General features: G+C 42.0%; 3 protein-coding genes across 3 annotated transcripts in view; 1 reads left to right on the top strand and 2 right to left on the bottom strand.

Moving 5' to 3' along the window:
• gipc3 (GIPC PDZ domain containing family, member 3) overlaps positions 1-17331 on the top strand; it is a gene marked incomplete at both ends in the record, with an annotated part of 29963 nt that extends 12632 nt beyond the window's left edge. The window contains 3 exons of the mRNA XM_080430792.1: positions 11092-11201; positions 12931-13012; positions 17180-17331. Coding sequence (XP_080286918.1) covers positions 11092-11201; positions 12931-13012; positions 17180-17331 — 344 coding nt within the window. The remainder of the gene's footprint in view (positions 1-11091; positions 11202-12930; positions 13013-17179) is intronic.
• LOC308086370 (coxsackievirus and adenovirus receptor homolog) lies at positions 5898-6901 on the bottom strand (the record flags this gene model as incomplete). Its single annotated transcript, XM_080429891.1, has 1 exon — positions 5898-6901. One exon carries the CDS (start codon positions 6899-6901, stop codon positions 6041-6043), a length of 861 nt encoding a protein of 286 aa, XP_080286017.1. The 3' UTR covers positions 5898-6040.
• On the bottom strand, positions 9442-10296 carry LOC308086369 (coxsackievirus and adenovirus receptor homolog; the record flags this gene model as incomplete). The annotated part of the gene is made up of 1 exon (XM_080429890.1): positions 9442-10296. The coding sequence occupies one exon, from the start codon at positions 10294-10296 to the stop codon at positions 9442-9444; it is 855 nt and encodes a 284-aa protein (XP_080286016.1).
• Positions 17332-19783: the final 2452 nt, after the last annotated feature.

Genomic DNA, 19783 nt, shown 5'->3' with positions numbered 1-19783 from the left:
GTATATATTGTACAATGGTGGCGTCCAAAAATAGCAAAATTAGCCGTTCTGCAAGCTCACAACATGTCGCATCGCAACGCAAAGAGCTTGTAGATCGGCAATTTTATAAAAAATAAAATCATTAATCGTAATCGAGGCAAATAATGGTGATATTGATTTGAAGTCGTATCGCCCAACCCTAGGTCCAGGATGATAGCTATCTCACTATGGTACTACAGATCTAGGAGTCAAACAAGTTTCCCCTAACACACAAAAATTAAACACCTAAAATTGTAGTTTTGTTACTGAAATCTGCTCAACATTTTAGAGGACAATGAGGTGAAACATTTGTATCCTGTGAACTTAAGACATGCTGTACATGCCAGGTTCCGTCTGCATACACCCAGCACACTTCAGCCAAATCGCTCATCTGTGCCACGACACTCAGTCCCTCAACTTTTAAACAAAGTGTACCTAGATTTTATCTGCCGCTAAGGACTCTTAACATCAGCTTCCCATTTCATGAACTGCTTCAGCTCAAAACAAAAGCTTTATTTACCCCAACTGGATCTGCCAGGAAGTGGATGGGGGAAAAGGCTCTTGGTATAGGTGACTGGAGACCACAGCTAATTGCCCCACATCGCCTACACCCTTGTTTATCAGACAGGAAGCCATATCCGTTGGCCTGTGGGTTGGTTTCCTGCTAATATCTTTTCATATTGTTTTGTTCACAATCACTAAGCCCTACTTATGTTGCTGTGGAAAAATACAATTAATTAAACGTACATTATTGGAACTAAATGCACACAGCTATGTACATTTGAAGAGGCCTTAACTACAAAGTGATCCCTTAGCGTTTACGGTTTTGTAAGGGCCTACTACACCATGATCAAAAGTCAGTGGACAGCTTTCTTATTACTGTTTCTATTTAGTGCCCAAATTAGTGGCTTCCAGTTAAAGGGGATCTTAATGCTACAGCTACAGTGACAGTCTCTCTCTAGACAATTGTGTGGTTTCCAATTTCTGGGGCAACAGTTCGTGGAAGGTACCTTCCTATTTCAGAATGACCATTCTGACCTCAATAATGCTCTTGGGGCTGAATGGTATACTATAGATAATTTAGAATTGCAGCAGAGACAGTGTTCCAGCTAGTGAAAAGCTGTACCAGAATAGTGAAGAATAGTTATAGTAGCACCAGGGGATCAATGCCATATCGACGTCTATGATGGGGTCATACCTATGTTCCCCGGACCTATGTTCCCCCACTAAGGTTATGGTTAGGGTTAGGTTTAGGTTAGGTCCTATATTCCCCGCTCTCCTAGGAAAGCAGGGAACATAGAACCTGGGGAACATAGAACCTGGGGAACATAGGTACGGTCCCGTCTATGATGATCTGCTTCCATTCCACCACAAGAGCATTGACGCCAGAGACTGAACTCGCATTTGGCGTTGCAATTAATTGCAACAGTGTTTGTTTGGTCGGATGGAGAATGAGGGGGAGGCGGGGGGACTGTCATGAAACAGGAGTCAGGACACAGCCTTCTGCAAACTGCTGACACACAATTGGAAGCACTAGAAATGTAATTGTAGCTGTAGCATTAAGATTTCCATTCACTGGAACAAAAGGCAGTAAGTAGAAACACTAATGAGAAAGGGTGTCCACTGACTATTTACCAGTCACGACAGCATGGCTGGTATTGTTTTCACCTTGTGAGTCTGGTGTTTACGTCTGTGGACAGACTTTGTCACCACAATAGAGCAAGATGCAGTCACAAAGCTTTACATGATTGATTGATTGAATACTTTATGTCAGAATGTAAACAGCACGAGGTACAGTCAGACATTTAGGCAAAAAGGATAAGAAAAAAGTCCTGGGGACTTGTTTCCAATGTGGTCCTCAAAGTGATGTGGTGTTGTTGATTTGTATGGTCCGAGTGAGTGGTGTTGGAAGTAGGGGTAAACAGATACTGGCTAGCTATCTTCTTTTAAAGTAAAGACGTTTGTAGTATTTTACAATATTTTCTAGTAATGTAAAGACCAGTGGTGTAAAGTAACTAAGTACTTTATTTATTGATTTACTCAAGTACTGTACTTAAGTAACATTTTGAGGTATTTTCACTTTACTGGAGTATTTCCAATTCTCAGTACTTTTACTTCTAATCCACTACATCTCAAGGCAAATATTGTACTTTTACTCCACTACAATTATTTTAAAACTTTAGTTAGTTACTTTGTAGATTTAGATTATGACAAAACATACAGTGACCACTTCAGCCCTATATACGTTTTGGCCATTTGAAAATAGCAGATCGACAAGCTCACAATGCGTCGAATTGTGAGCTTGTAGATCTGCTATTTTCAAAAGATACATTTTATACATTTGAAAACTTGTGAAACGGGACATTCTGCATAATGAGTACTTTCTACTTTTGGTACTTTAAGTACATTTTGATACCAATACTTTTGTACTTTTACTCATTAAAATGCTGAATTCCTGACTTTTACTTACTAATGTTTGTAGAATTTTAAAGACCAATGATTGCACTATTTTAGATTTTATTGCACTATTTTAGACTTGATATTATGTAAAGATAATGTTTGTAGAAATCCATACTTTATTGTAAAGAGTGTTTGTAGTTTTGTAATCCTGGCATTTGGAATTAATGTGTGTCCTTACTCCGTCCAACAAGCTTCAAACAGCTGAACAAATATCACAAGACCTTTTTAAACGAGGTTCAAAGGTTATTTTGTGGACAAGCTAATGGCTTTAATGCGCTAAGACGTCTGAAGTACACTGTAGCTCACAGCTCATTACGATGTGTGATGTGTGTGCAAAAATGTCCAGTGAAGTTATGGAGATAAAGCCTTCAAAGCCTGCTGTAGCCTATGCTTGTGTTTGAACTTTAAAGACACTATCTGGTGTAAAACGTCACTTCACGTCACATGCCTCTTATAGGCTACTGTAGATGCTATCGCAACTCATGGGGGATTTAAAGACAGGTAAAAGTCAACCGTTAACAGTTAACAGTTAACAGTTACCAGTTTAAGTAACTGACCTACCCCCAAGCATGATGTAAGAGTGGCCGCTGTGTTAATATGTTAATAGGTGAAGTCAACACATACAAAAGTAGCATGAGCATTTATGTTTGATTGATGGCATAGCAGTTAAGTAACTGACCTCCCTACCCCAAGCATGATGTAAGAGTGGCCGCTGTATTAACATGGCCAATAGGTGAAGTCAACACATGCAAAAGTAGCGTGAGCATTTATGGTTGATGGCATAGCAGTTAAGACGCTCCTCTCCACAACTCCAAACACATACAGTATGTTAGGATCGCATCCTGACGGGAAACCATGTAAGGTATACCAACCTGCTCACCAGGAGCAGTTAGGGGTCAAGTGTCTTGACACAAAGCCAGGATGAGCCCGGGATTGAACCAGGGCTTACTTAAGTCACTGCCACATCCTGAGCCGCCCTCAATCTAAAAGAAAAATACATAAATAGAAGGGCGATTTGACAGGACCCCACACACCCACAGCCTTTGTTAAAAAGGCAAACCTGCCAATCATATTTTCCATTGGCTCATGTAAGTAGATTAATAATTGAAACTCCCCTCTACGATGATAGCTGTAGCATCCTCTTAATTGGATGTTTGATGGATTAGGTTTCATGCATTAAAAGGTTTATTACACTAATTACACTCCTGAATACACACAGTGCATATCAGAGGCGAATACAACCAACAGACATCAGAGGTTATTATTACATGCAAAATGGCAGACGCATTAGTCTGTCTCAGTATTGGAGGACTCATGGTCACAAATGAAAGGTCGTTTTACTTTCTTTTTTTAACGACAGTCAAGAGCTCCAGTCTCCCATCATGTTTTTTGTTCATGGAGACGGCACAAAGGCCTATGAGGAATTTACTGTATACTCTCGCTGAAAATAGCAAATCAACATGCCCGCAATTGGTTGTGGATGCCACGCATTGTGAGCTTGTGGATCGGCTATTTTTGACGAAGCATGACTGCAAAGTATAACTCAGACCTTCGTGAGAGAGAGAGACGGAGAGCAGGGGAATGATAAAGGAGAACATTGTGAACAGACTCTGGCCAGATGGCATGCATGTGGTTGCGGAGGCAGGGAGGCTACATAACCACCAGACACAAGTGAAAAGCCATCATGCTGGCTTATCTCCACCAATGATCTGGAACTAAGGGTAGGCTGACTAATGGCAGTGTCACCACAGCCTCCGGACATTGTGGGGGAGGGGGATTACAAGAAAGCGATGAATAACTGAGGGCAATAGCTTTTTAAAACTTTATTATTTAGCTTCCCTGCTGTGGCAGTTTGTTCAAAACATGACAAAGATGATGAAGATTAGACTAACAAAATACTTCACCCGTATACAGGGTTCCCACCCTTTTCAAGAAATAATTTCCCAGGACATTTAGAGAGAGAAAATAATGTTAAGACCTTTATTGATCCCACGAGGGATATTCAGTTTCAGCTTCACCCAGCTGATGGCTGCCCGGATAGTCATGTTCAGTGTTGGAAGAAGTACTCACATTTTTGTGTGGCACACACACACACACGCGCGCGGCACACGCGCACACGCACACGCACGCACATGCACACGCACACGCACACACACACACACACACACACACACGCACACAGTTTTGATGGTTTAATAGACAGCACTCACTATAAATATGTCTTGAAAGGAGACTATTATGTGGCAACCAAAAGGAAAGCCTTTTTAATTGTTGTTGAAATGAAATATGAAATCATGAAATATGATCCCATCAGCACTGATGGGTATTGGGAACTGTGACCACATCAGGTGTGGTGTTCCTGATGTGGTTCAGAATAATTCTGCTGACAACTTGTGCAAATCTGACTGATGCAATATCGCTCATCATGACAACTACTGTATATCTGAGAAATATGATGTCCCTCTTCATATTTATTGGGAAAAGTACGATAGAGCACATAGACCGAGTTGTCAAAATAATGCAATAAAAGCCACGTGTTGCCAATGCATCAGTCATGCTTCCAATAAATAACATAAGTTGCAACAAGAGGCCATTGTCTTACTGTAAACATCTAACTTAAAGCACTATGAGCATACTTTCTTTTGAAGAGCTATATGTTTGATATAACTCGTATGGATGGGTGGAAATTGTCTTGGTTTATATTCCTTTCTCACAATCCAGCCCCATTTGATTGATTGAATATTTTATTAGGCAAAAAATGTAAAACAGCACAGTTTAAAATACTTTGTCTAACAGGTCCGTTCATAAAAGTCCTTGCGGACTTGTTTCCAATGAGGGCCTTGGTATTTAATTCATAGGCATATAAAGTGGCACCACAGTTCAAATATCATTACAAAATAAACAGCCAAAAAAAATAATATATAACACTATGTACAACAAAAAAAATAAAAAAGAGGGGGAAAAAATATGTACAAATATGTACAGTCAGCTCTGTCTCTCCAACAGGGACAATCTGTTAGTGTTAATCTGTATGGTAGAGTATGATAATACAATATAACTTATACAATTGGGGTGGTTGTTTTTAGTCTCCCTGCTCTTATTGAGACATTTAGATTGTGTCTCTGTCTCAGTCTCACCTAGACACAGGATCTGACACAAATTTTTATCCGGGGTAGAAGAGGAAAGTTACATACTGCAGCTCTAATATGCTCAATCACTACTTATTGATTCAAACACATTAATTGAAAACGTGTAATCAAATCTCGGCATTATGTTTGCACCACCTTGACAATACTGGAACAAAACATTTTGAGATGGGTGTCCGCAGCCAAATACATATTTAAAAATGTTTTCTAAATCCTAACAGTATGTTGCTATATCAGTGTTGCTCCAACTTTTCCATGTCAAGGACCCCCAAAATGATATGTATTTGGCCACAGACCACCATCTCAAAATATGTTGTTCCAGGGACCCCCCAGAAGCAGAGTTAAAAATGTTTGCTTTAAAGCATAGCCTCTATATATATTCAATAATTGTACACCACTACAATGGACGAGCTGTGTCAACAACCTTGGACTGTATCAAACAGCTGTGTGAGAGGCTGTGCACCCAATTTAGCATTCTTGATCTTGCAAAATAATAACAGAATGAAGGTAATGATGATGAGGATGAGCAGCACTGCGATGATGTACTCAGCGATGAAGCCTGCCATGTTGGAGGGTGGTGTTACGTTGAGCTGGAGAACGCACTCCTCACTGCCAACGTGGTTTTTGGCTGTGCAGCGGTACATCCCAGATGCTGCACCAGATGTGTTCCTCACGTTCATGGTGCCTGCAACAGGGTCCAGAACAGCGGAGGGGGGCAGCAGCTTGGAGTCGCTGGTCTTCTCCCAGGTATACTGCAGGGGATCGGTGCCCTCACTAGATACGCACCTCACCACCACGTCCTTGCCCTCCTCCGTGGCGCCTTCTGCGTAGCACCTGGGCTTGGACGGCTTCACCGTGACGGTCAGCAGAGTCTTCCTGCTTTTGATGCCAGGGGCCTTCTTCACCTTACACTGGTAGGTGCCCGTGTCGGACGACTTCAATCCTGTCAGGTTGATGGAGGCGTCGCCGTTCTTGGGGTCGGCGGAGTTGAGGTGGGCGCGACCCTTTAAATCGGGATGGTAGTCCTCGTAGGCCCTGTCGCCTGTGTACAGGATCACCACCTTTTCCACCTTCTGGTTGTCGGAGGGCAGCACGCTCCATTCAATGTCCAGCGGTCCAGAGTCCTCGGGGCCCAGAGTGAACTGGCAGTCAAGCTTCACACTCTGCCCGCTAGCCCTCTCTATGGAGGTCTGCCCCGTGGACGTGATCTCCAAGCCAGAGATCACACCTAAGACACTTAACAGTGCACAGCTGAAGTAGGGTATCGTGAACTCCATTTCTTTCGGTCTATTCCAGAATTATAGTTCGCTAGAAGAACTTATGTTGAATTGGGAGAAAGCAGTCCAGTCCACCGTAGCAAATGAAGAAGTGAACCTTGTTTCAGTATTTATGTGTTGATTTATGGCAAAGTAATATAGATACAGAAAGTAAGATGTGCTCCTCATTTGATTCGTGCGCTGCATTTATGAAATCAAATAACTGAAAGTAAGTGGTGATCCATGTTTCACTATTTGTATGCTGGATTTATGAAAACTAATATAGAAACCAAAAGCGGCCTTGAGTTCCAAGAGGTGTGCCCGAGTGAGGCATTAAGCCAAGGAAGTGCTCGCGCCAATCAGTGTGACGGCCTCACTTTTGACTCAACGCCGTCCAAGTTGCATAAAGATACAGTGCGAATCAGTAATAATGTATTTGGAAATGGCACCTTGGTTAGTTCCCACATGGAGTTGACTTGGTCAGCATGGTACGTGAAAGGGAACCCTCTGTGTTCACATGTGGAGACCAAGGTGGTGAAAAGACGCCTAGAGCAGGGTTTTTTCAAGCCAAGGACTAAGGGGTCCTTGGCTTGAAGAGAGATGAAGCAGGGACCCCCTCTACATATTGTGTAAAATTGTGTTGCAGATTTTTGGGCGGTGAAACCGCCCCTATATGTGAGGTTTGGACATTTGCACCCCCCCAACCCTGCGCTGTGATTGGCCACCAGTGTACCCCCCTAACCCTGCACCGTGATTGGCCAATCACAGTCTATTCAGGACTGTGATTGGCTAGTGAAACATGACACATGTGCATAGCCCTAAAAATAGGACTATGCACTTAAAAAAAACACATTTATGTTTTTTTTTAAGTTAGGGGTGTACAATGGTTGGTCCACAATATTACTTTTCTTTAAGTGAACTTCCATCACTGTGATGACCACTGTGACCACACCGCCCACTTCACACTGGGTGTGATTTTTTTACTTAGTCTGCTCTTTTTACCCTCCACACCAAACCTCTTTGCCAAAAATAGCCGATCTACGAGCTTGTAAATCTGCTATTTTCGGCTAATGTTCCCCTCAGAAAAGGGACTCTAGGGTTCAAGTGGTTAATGTAAAAAAAATAAACATCCTATCACACAATGATTTGGCGGACCCCCTATAGTAGCTCTGAGGACCCCCTAGGGGTCCCGGACCCCCTGTTAAAGACCCGTGGCCTAGAGCATGAGGGAACATAAAGTAGGAGAGGGAACATAATGTACGGCTGAAGAAACATAGGGTTGAGGGAACACAGGCACAATCCTTGTCTGTGTGTGTTTAGAAGTGAACATAGTTTATCTCCTTGAACACCTTGATAGTAGAATCCTCAGACCCCCGCCCCCAGCTGTCCTTTCTCTGTAAATATGCTGTATGATTCTACTGAGCTTTATTCCAATATGTTTAGTATTTTATTTGTATTGTATTGTATGTATTACATGAGTTACTGATGAATTGAGTACAATCGACCACAATGGAAACAAGCCCCTGGGGCTTTTTGTGTTATGCTTTTAGCATAACCTTTGACTGTACTACCTGCATTGACCTAAATGCTTCCAGGGCTGATAATATATGATCAGTAACACCACAAGCGTCTTATAAGTCTAGCAGCGGGAAGGAATGGCTTTCTTCAGTTAATAAATTCTTCATTTGAAATCTTGGTAATTTCTTCAAGAAACGATCTGCTACATTTCATCTCAAAATAGCCACAGGTTTCCTTCACATCATTTTTGTCTAATGCTGAATTCCTGGAATTAAATATAATAACAATGGTATAAAACAAAAATAATAAATCATACAAATAATTCAGACCCATGTGTCCATGGGTCTGATGATACTGTAGTATAGGTATTTCATCAATCAGACAGTAGATCAATCAATCAATCAATCAACCTTTATTCGTCACATACAATTAAAAAAAGGAGTATTTTCAAAAATGCAGTGAAATGTATGCAGGCCAGCCCCACGGATAGTGAGCAATAAAACAAGACAAACAGGACTTAAATAACAAAAAGCAAAACAAAAAAATCAACCACTAAAGCACTTAGGAGTGCTTGCTTCATTCTCAGTCCATAATAATACATAAAAACTGTAGAAGTGTAGTCATGTCCATGTAAGGGGAAGGAAGTGTGTGTGTGTGTGTGTGTGCGTGTGTACGCGACTGCCCATCTCCATGCGCGTACCTAAGCACGTGAGTGACCAAGTCTCTGTCGTGTTTCAAGGTCCATGTCGTCATTCAAGATCAGAATGGCCTGAGGATAGAAACTTTCTTTCCAGACCAGCCTTGTGTATCCTATATCCTTTCCCGGACTTCAGCAGAACGAACAGCCCATGTGACGGGTGGCTATTGTCCTCCATTATTCGTTTGGTCTTTGACCTGCACCGCTTGGTGTAGATGTCCTGTGATCTGCCCTGCCGTCCTGACTACTCTCTGCCAGGCTTTCTGGTCTTGCACAGAGCAGTTACCGTACCAAGCTATGATGCTTCCTGTCAGGACGCTCTCAATGGTGCAGGTGTAGAACTGAGCTATACACTTCCTGGATCTGCTTTTAAAATACAGTATTTATATGGCCATTCAGTGTCGAGCAAGGAAAATAACAAAATGACGGCAATGATGATGAGGAGGAGTAGCCCTGCGATGCAGTACACCGCGATGATGCCTGCCATGTTGCGGGGTGGTGTTACAGTGAGCTGTAGAACGCACTCCTCACTGCCAACACGGTTTTTGGCTGTGCAGCGGTACATCCCAGATGCTGCACCAGATGCGTTCCTCACGTTCATGGTGCCTGCAACAGGGTCCAAAACAGCGGAGGCGGGCAGCAGCTTGGTGCCGCTGGTCTTCTCCCAGGTATACTGCAGGGGATCGGTGCCCTCACTAGATACGCACCTCACCACCACGTCCTTGCCCTCCTCCGTGGCGCCTTCTGCGTAGCACCTGGGCTTGGACGGCTTCACCATGACGGTCAGCAGTGTCTTCCTGCTTTTGATGCCAGGGGCCTTCTTCACCTTACACTGGTAGGTGCCCGTGTCGGACGACTTCAATCCTGTCAGGTTGATGGAGGCGTCGCCATTCTTGGGGTCGGCGGAGTTGAAGTGGGCGCGTCCCCTCAAATGGGGACGGTAGTCCTCGTAGGCCCTGTCGCCTGTGTACAGGATCACCACTTTTTCCACCTTCTGGTTGTCGGAGGGCAGCACGCTCCATTCAATGTCCAGCGGTCCAGAGTCCTCGGGGCCCAGAGTGAACTGGCAGTCAAGCTTCACACTCTGCCCGCTAGCCCTCTCTATGGAGGTCTGCCCCGTGGACGTGATCTCCAAGCCAGAGATGACACCTGCTAATACACTTAACAGTGCACAGCTGAAGAAGGGTATCGTGAACTCCATTTCTTTCGGTCTATTCCAGAGTTCTTTTGCCAAAGTTAGTTTGAAGAACTTAATGTTGAATTGGGAGAAAGCAGTCCAGTCCACCGCAGCAAATTAAGAAGTGCACCTTGTTTCAGTATTTATATGTTGATTTAGGCAAAGTAATATAGAAATAGAAAGTAAGATGTGCTCCTCATGATGAGCAGCTTGCGGAGCTAGTTCGGGCAGGCAACTCAAGGCAGAGTGCCAACCGGTGACTAGTCACATGCACTCTTCTCCTGATCTCCTGTTGCTCTCCTCTGCTGTCTGTCGCTTACCTCGCTGTCTGCTGCTGCCCATGAAGATTCTCAATCCCACCGCCTCCCCAGCATCCACCTGTAGGCTCCGTTTCTAGATTCCCATTGGGGGTCTTAATTCATTACCTGTAATTCTATTTGGCATGTAACATTTATTAAAATGTTCATGCTTACAGTGAATGACTAGATACAGAGCCCTGATGCCAAACTATGCTTCATATATCTATGCTCAATTATGCTCAATGAAAATATATTCTAAATTTAATCCAAGAGTTGCCTGACTGAAATTTGATTTGTGTGCTGGATTTATGAGATCTAATATATAAACTGAAAGTAAAATGTGATCCATGTTTCACTATTTGTATGCTGGATTTAGGAAAACTAATTCACTGTAACGTGTGTGTGTGTGTGTGTGTGTGTGTGTGTGTGTGTGTGTGTGTGTGTGTGTGTGTGTGTGTGTGTGTGTGTGTGTGTGTGTGTGTGTGTGTGTGTGTGTGTGTGTGTGTGTGTGTATGACCAGACATGATTGGGATGCGGACAAGGGCGCCAAAGTCCAGCGAGGGCAAGATTGTCAATGGGAAGGAGACTCTGCGTCTACGTTCCAAAGGCGCTGCTACTGTTCAGGAAATGGTGAGTTTCACACACTCTGCCAGTGGCCAGTGACCTACTGACTGCCTCAGACCACCACACCACACCACACACACCCTCTGTGGGCCAGTGCCCTAGTGCTGACTACCTTAAACCAGTGGTTCTCAAGCCTTTTCACATCAAGGACCCCCAAATTGATATGTATTTGGCCGCGGAACCGCATCTGAAAAGGTTTTGTGCCAGGGACCCCCAGAAGAGAAGATTTGTGTTAAAAAATATTAAAACATTTCCAATGAATTTTTTTTGTACAAGCTCACAGCACGTCACTTCGTGCTGCGAGCTTGTACATCTGCTATTTTTTAATAGCCAACATATAAAATATGGATAAAGTGGTTAAAATGATGTGATGCTATAATAACACATTTTGCTGGGGACCCCATGGAACCCCCCCAAGGACCCCAGACCCCACTTTGAGAACCAGTGCCTTAAACCATCACACACACACACACACACACTCTCTGAGGGACAGTGACCTACTGACTGCCTGGGACCACCACACCACACACTCTCTGTTGTGGGACAGTGACCTACTGACTGCCTTAGACCACTACACCACCCACACTCTGCCAAAATCAATAATCGCACGCACACACACACACACACACACACACACACACACACACACACACACACACACACACACACACACACACACACACACACACACACACACACACACACACACACACACACACACACACACACTCTAGTCAACAGCAAAAAAACGAGGGTTGTCATTTTGTCCGCCATCAGCTGACAAGCTGCTACGAAATCAAAACAAAATACACCACCTGTAAGTTAACTACAGCAGGGTTTTTTAAAACAATTGAACAGAACACTCACACAATGGTCGGCTCGATGCCAAAGTGACACAAAAACAAAAACAGAACTTGTCTGTCAGCTGGAAATTAATTCCCAACCCTGCAGACAAGCGGCTTAACCGTAACAGCACAGGGGGGACTTCATCCCTCTATGTTTGAAAAAGATGAATGTTCATATAAAGACAGATGACAAACAACCAGTGATGGTAGAAGTACTCACATGTTTTACTTAAGTAAAAGTATCAATACCCTATTGTAGAAATAGTCTGTTACAAGTTCTGTATTCAAAATTTACTTGAGTAAAAGTACAAAAGTATTGGCATCAAAATATACTTAAAGTACCAAAAGTAAAAGTACTCATCATTATGCAGAAGTTTTCAAATGTATAAAAATAGCCGATCTACAAGCTCGGATCGGCTATTTTCAAATGGCTGAAATGTACATAGGGCTGAATTGGTTTTGTAATAATCTAAATCTACAAAGTAACTACTAACTAAACCTTTCAAATCATTATAGTGGAGTAAAAGTACAATATTTGCTTTTGAGATGTAGTGGAATAAAATTATTGAAAATGTGAAATACTGCAGTAAAGTAAAAAATACCTCAAAATAGTATATAAGTACAGTACTTGAGTAAATGTACTTAGTTACTTTACACCAATGGTAGTCAGAGGGGACTGCATCCATCTACGTTTGAAAAAGATGAATGCTAATATAAAGATAAACGACAAACAACAGCCCAGAATATCCTTCCCTGTTACGTATTTCATGCACGAGGAGGCTGATTCCTACAGGCTACAGTACATCTATATTTAGACTCTGAATGCCAGTGATGTTTCTCAGTGAACCAAAGCAAACATATTTTTTCGTTCCTTCCTTCCCTATGCCAAGCCCAACGAGTTTGAGGAGCAGGCCACGAGGAAAGTGGACGACCTTCTGGAGAGCTATATGGGAATCAGAGACTTAGAGCTGGGTAAGACCATACAGTAACATCATCTTTCCATTGCACTGGTCCAGAGAAATGTATTGTGTGGTAAAGAATTCACTTGCACAGTGTTAATTATTTCGTCTAACACTATGACGAAAACTGTTCGTCGTCTACATTAAAAAAAACTAAGCTATTTGATGACTAAAACTATCACTAATATATACTGACAATTTTGGATTGATTTTTCATATATTTAGTTTTTTTCTACCTTTATTGGTAGTTTACAGTGGAGATAGACAGGAAACAAGGAGAGAGAGACGGGGAAAGACACGCAGCAAAGGTCGTCGGGATCGGGATTCGAACCTGCAACGCGCCATCAGGCTGCATTAGAACCTATATGTGGTACACGCCTGAACCGCTAGGACAGCGGGCACCCCCTATACTGACAATTTTGTCAACAAATAAAAACTAGACTAAAATGTTTGGGAGGGACTAGTGGAGAAGAGATCCAGTAGAGCTAATATGAGTCATTTTATGCTTGGTTTCGGACGGGTGTCACATTCCGTAAATAGCCGATCTACAAGCTCACAACGTGTCACAGCGCGACTGCTCGGCGCGGGCACTTCCTTGGCTTAATGCCTCACTCAGGTGCACCTTCTGGAACTCAAGGCCACTTTCGATTTCTATATTAGTTTTCCTAAATCCAGCATACAAATAGTGATACATGGATCACATCTTACTTTCAGTTTATGTATTAGACGTGACTAAAACTAAATCAAACTGCAACAATGCAATTTGCACTGTACCTATATGGTCTATTGGTCTAGTAAAGTATCATTACTATGGTCTAGAGAAGTACTAGTCCTACCAAGGTTAATGGTAAAGTACCGTACCCATACTAGGCCTACTAATGGGTATGATGCAGTGTTTATGTTCTAGCCATGCTGGGCCTGCTATTTTATGTTATGGTACAGTGTCAGTAATGTACTGTACTGTGTCTAATAAAGCTATTTCAGGCAGACAACCTGAATGGTCATCGCTGTCGTGGCCAAGTGGTGCATTCAGCTTGGCCGAGCACTCCAACAAACTAAATTCCCCGTGTTCGCGGGAGGGAACACAGGAAGGGTGGACAAAGGACAGCCTCAATGTCTTTCAAGGCCCAGACACACCAACCTGACTGTCTTGTCCAGACTATGTCGAGAGATAAAGATTGGTGTTAAAAGGTGTTAAAGGTTGCTCCTGTACACATTACCCCGACTACAGCTGACAGTTGATGACACCATTTACGCAGCGAGAGGACATAAATCTACCATACTGGGCGAATACCCGAATGAATAACGTTATACCCTCACAATAAGGCAACTGACTGCAGCTGTTTTTAGTCGTTCAACCCACACCTGTTGTGCTTTTTTCCCTGTCTGCAACATTGACATTAAAAACTATGTTCATTTGCCAGAAGTGTGTGCATGCCATACACTAATTGCGTCTGTGAAGTGCTGGTGTCTCTCTCTTCACACACACACACACACACACACACACACACACACACACACACACACACACACACACACACACAGCCTCGCTCTATCTCTTTTTCCGCTTTGTTCTGGGCGAATGGGAGAGAGAGGCTCCCCTAGTGAAAAAAACATTAATGAAAAGAAATCCCACTGCGCCGTGGCTAATATGCTGCAATTTCTGGCCTGAGATGTGAAATTTTTACAGAAAGTAAAACATAAAAATAGTCAATACTTGTATTTTGAGCCAGCCATGACTGCTCTGAGTATGCAAGCCCCGTTTGAGCTTCTGACGGCAAGGAAGTAAACAGTAAACATTCATCAATAATGAATGAAACTGAGTTATCTGATGCAGCCTGCAGTTTGTAAACACATTCCTGAGGAGATTCTGGCCTGCATTCAGTCGCTGAATTTGGTTCTTTATGTTGTTAAAACCGTTAAACGGACAGCATCATTACCGACCTCATCATAAATGTTCCAACTTCAGACCACCATGTTTCCAATTCAGTGTTTTGGTGTCTGATGGCAGGATTCAGCCTATGATTACATTTTGATTACTATTACGTTTTTTAACTACAGTACTTTCACATCAGACTTGACTGAAATGTTTGAGTGTGTGATTCAATGTTAAGTCAATGTAAAGACACAACATCAAGACATAATTAGCTTTTTCGCCCCGAGCAGGGCAAATAGCGCAAGTTGAAATTGTCTTCTAATCAAGCAATTTTACAAAACGTTAACAGAATGACTGCCAGTGTATGCGTTGGGTGAAAATAAAGTGCAATAGCGCCTTGCGTTTCCTGTGATAAAAAGTGATGTGATTATTATTATTGTGAATGCACCTGTAGACGGGGTTTAATTTCCACAAATATAGCCCACAATTTGCAGTAAGTGAGCTGACATCCGTAAGCCAGTGTTGCCAGATTTTGCGAGAGAAATAAACAACCAGGTCTATGAAAACAAGCCCAAAAGAAGGCCACATGAGCACTTTAAACCTAATTTATTTAAATAAATAAAAACCTAGAGGCATCGGATATTTGAACAAAGCCGATCTACAAGCTCACAACGTGTCACATCTGCGATGCGTTGTGAGCTTGGAGATCTGCTATTTTCAAATTTGTGAAAAATATGACACATTTAGAATATTTTTTTAAAACATGTTAACAACACAAATCTGGTGCGGGGGTCCTTGGCACAGAATATTTTTAGATGGGGGTCCGTGGACAAATACATATTCATTTGGGGGGCTTTGACATGAAAATGTTTAAGAACCACTGGTTTAACCAACATTTAGGAAGCAAGCCCAAATAAGCAACTACACTGTACATGCCCCAAAAAAACGCAACCACTATTTACAAGCAACTTTACAGAAAAACTAGTCCAAAGTCGCTTATAATAAGCAGGCCTGGCAACATTGCCGTAAGGCCTTCTGCTTAATCTATATTCTGTTGTAAGACAGCGTCGCTCACTGAAAGTAGCCCATCCTACAAGCACGCAAGATGTGTTGTGTGGGGATTCTTTTTTATTTTTATTAAACAAAAAACATGAAAACAAATCCCACTGCACAGGGGACAATATAGCACTGCAATGTTTGGCCCGATATGTTAAATACTGTATATAATGTTACAGACAGACCATCACATCAAATGGTCAAATATTTTGAGCCAAACATGACTCCTGTGAGTATGCAAGCCAACATTTGAGCTTCTGACGGCGAGGAAGAAAACAGTGAACATTTATCAATAATGAATGAAACTGAGTTACCTGATGCAGACTGCAGTTTGTAAACACATTCCTGAGGAGAACCTATAGACTATTGGTAGATTCTGCTCTGAATTCAGTTGTTGAATTTGGTTCTTTATGTTGTTAAAGCCGCTAATCAGACAGCATCATTACTGACCCCATCATAAATGTTCACAACAATTTGGAGGCTTCATTTGAAGCCTGATGAGTGTCTGATGGCAGGATTCAGCCGATGCTTACATTTGGATTACTGTTAGTTTTTTTTTGCATACGGTGCTTTCATGTCAGACATGACAAATAATGTGAGGGACGTGATTCAAAGTCAATGTGAAGATATAACATAAAAAAAGGCTTTCACCCCAGCACAAATCGTGATCGAGAGTGACAGCCAGTGTGTGTGTGTGTGTGTGTGTGTGTGTGTGTGTGTGTGTGTGTGTAAAGTATTGTTGTTATCTGGTGTGAACACAAAAGAAGAGACATGCATTTCTCGCGATTCAAGCGATGATCGCATCTGATGTAGACTGAGAGAACGAGCCCAATCGATGGTCTTGAAGGGAGGATCCAAACCCAGCCGCCCGGATTCGTGCGGGGCTTCCTATTGCTTCACCAATCTATGTCCCCCCCCCCCCCCCCGGCCTGTGCACGGAGCACGCTGACGTCACCAAATTTAGAGCGACGCCCGTCTGCACTCTGATTGGTTAGGAGATAACAAAGTCCTAAGACCATCGTTCCTGCATGGCTCTCCCAGGCTTTTTTTCTTTTGTAACAAAAAAAAAAGCATGGGTTTCCGAGGCTACATCTGATGTGAATGCACCTTTAGAGGGGGTTACCACAGATATCATGTCATCATGTCATATTATATTGTATTACATAAGTATAAGTGATGGTAACATATAAAGGTAAGACAACCATAATAGCATAATATAATGTCTTCCTCAACACCATGTCCTTGCAGCGACCACCATAGTGGAGGCAGGCAAGGACAAGAACAACCCTGACGACTTTGCGGAGGCGTTGGACTCGGTTCTGGGGGACTTTGCCTTCCCTGACGTCTTCCTGTTCGACGTGTGGGGCGCCATCGGAGACGTGAAGAACGGCAGAATCTAGAGATGTCGATTACTTCTCAATGACAAAACTAGATCAGTGTTTCTCTTCTGTTCTTTCTAAGCTCTCTAACACGTTCCCCGTGCAGTTCCTTGTCTTTGCCATAATAGCTTCAAATGCCCATATAATGAAGCCTAATTTTACTTCATTGTACAACGGTGTTGTGTGCGCCAAAAATAGCGAACCTACAAGCTCACAACGCGCTGCATCTGCAACGCGTTGTGAGCATGTAGGCCTGATATTTTCGGCACACAAAACTGTCTTACTTCGGAGCATAAATGAGGCTTAAGAGATCAAGACATGTATTTGAATGTTAGTAAATATTTACCAATTATAGTGTCTTATATACCTGAGGCCGATTCTAAAAACGCCTTCTAAATCCACCCGTTTTCTGAAAAACGTATGTTGCTATATATAGACCTGATGCTGTCCCATATTGAAGGGGTTAAACTTTCCCAAGTGTAGTATGATTTGAAAAAAAAGATATTCCTTTAAAAAACTTAAGGGGACAATAATTTTCATAATGAATCATATTTACTAGAAATGTGTTAGAAAATGAAAAAAAAAATGGTGTAATTTTCTATAAATCTAACACAAGATCAAAGAGCTGTGGTTGTACTAACAACCAAATTCCCATGTGAAATCCTGGAGGGCATTTTCCCATGCAAATACACTCATCCATCATGTCACTCGGTGGGCAGAACATGCAGAGAAACATTGATGCAGAACTTCAGAGGAAAAGTATCAGCTGATCTAGGGAAGCAGGAAGTTAGATAATTGAGTGGGTCATGCTACAACTGTAAAGTCAACCCACCAGCTACTAAATCTGCACTTCCTGTACAAGCTGGTAATCCAGATATACAGGGATTAGGATTTCTTTATCAAAAGTGGAGGTTGTGCACATCCAGTTGGTCGCTGGTGCTGGACACAATAAATAAAAAAAATTAAATGAAAAAAGTCCACACAACAGCTTTGCTAAGACACATATTTTACTAAGAACAAGTGTCAGTACTGACACTTGTGCTTAATAAAATATTCGTCCGAGCAAAGCTGTTGTGCTGACTTTTTCATTTTTTCATTAGGATTTCTTTAGCCACAAGGCATTTTAACCAGAACGCAGTTCCCAGGTCTCAAAAGATACAGTATCTTCAAATGACACAAATACACTTACAATACAGTGACATGATGTCACTGTATTCAAGAAACAAATTGATCTGGAGTTGAAGAAACAGAAATCCCAACCTATTTTCACTTTGTGTAAAGGTTAGGACTTTACAACACAATACTTGATAGAACTACCTGTCAAGGTGGATCTTTTCATTTGACTGAAGACCACCTGTTTTAATTAGACCCACAGGAGAGTGAACCCTATGGGAGAAAAGCCGGAATAGAATCAAACACTGGCATTGCAGCTGTGAGTGCAGATATAGCATGTAGGAAGTCTATAAAGCCGTACGCCTACAGCCATAACATACATTCCAGCATCTCCCAAAGCAATTACTGCTGTCAACAGGGAATCACAACCCCTCAATGTTCCCACAGTGAAAAAAACAAAAAACGGTCAGTGTGATGAGGAATTCAGACATGTTTTTCAACCAGGAATGTTGTTGTGCGTACATCAGAGGTGAACAGAGACACCAAAGGAACCACCCAACTAAGATCAAATAAAATATCTCAAAATAACTGGCAAAATACATACCCATTCATCCTCCTTAACTCCACCGTCTTCTTTGCCTGAAAAATGAAGGTCTTCATGTGTATCACTTAATCCATCATATTCTCACTAGCTTATCTGTCATCATGATGACACTTTTATATTTTCTCATAGCTTGGCTGTTGATTAAAAAGGTGAATGTAAATAAGTATTGTTTTCAACATTTGGTGTGAAGTAAAAAAAAAACTCACGTACCAGGTTTGAATGATGAATGTATAAAATTTGGTTTCAGAAGTCTGTTGGGTCGTTTATCTGTCAGTGATGTATTGTACCGCTGTTCCCTGCTACTACAACAGGTATTTGTGTGATAACGTTTTGAATCGATGCTTTGTGTATATTACAGCACTGCTTTTGTGGAGACCTGAAGATGTAAGGCATATTTCACATGTATCAATTGTTAATAAAAATGGTTAGACACGACACGTGTATTTGTCAAGATATTTCATGCCTCACAAAAACAGAGAAATACACCTCCAGTAGTCCTAGAGTATTTATTTCCACAGAACATTGCATGCCATCTTAATCAAGAGATGTTCAATATCTTTTACATTTAATATCAGCTAGATAATAGATCGATGTTTTATGTCAGGTACACATCAATAAAACAATTCACAAAGATGTTTAAAGAAACATTTTGAAACGTCTATGGAGTCTATGGAGGTTTTGTTCCAAACATGAGAAACGCATTTTGAGAAAGGTGATACTCTCACCTAACTGGAATAATTCAAAGAAACAATACTT

The sequence above is a fragment of the Gymnoscopelus braueri genome, assembly GCF_963280865.1.
Source record: "Gymnoscopelus braueri genome assembly, chromosome: 6".
NCBI lineage: Eukaryota > Metazoa > Chordata > Actinopteri > Myctophiformes > Myctophidae > Gymnoscopelus > Gymnoscopelus braueri.
The sequence above is the reverse complement of the archived record's forward strand: the minus strand, read 5'-3'. Positions and strand labels throughout refer to the sequence as shown.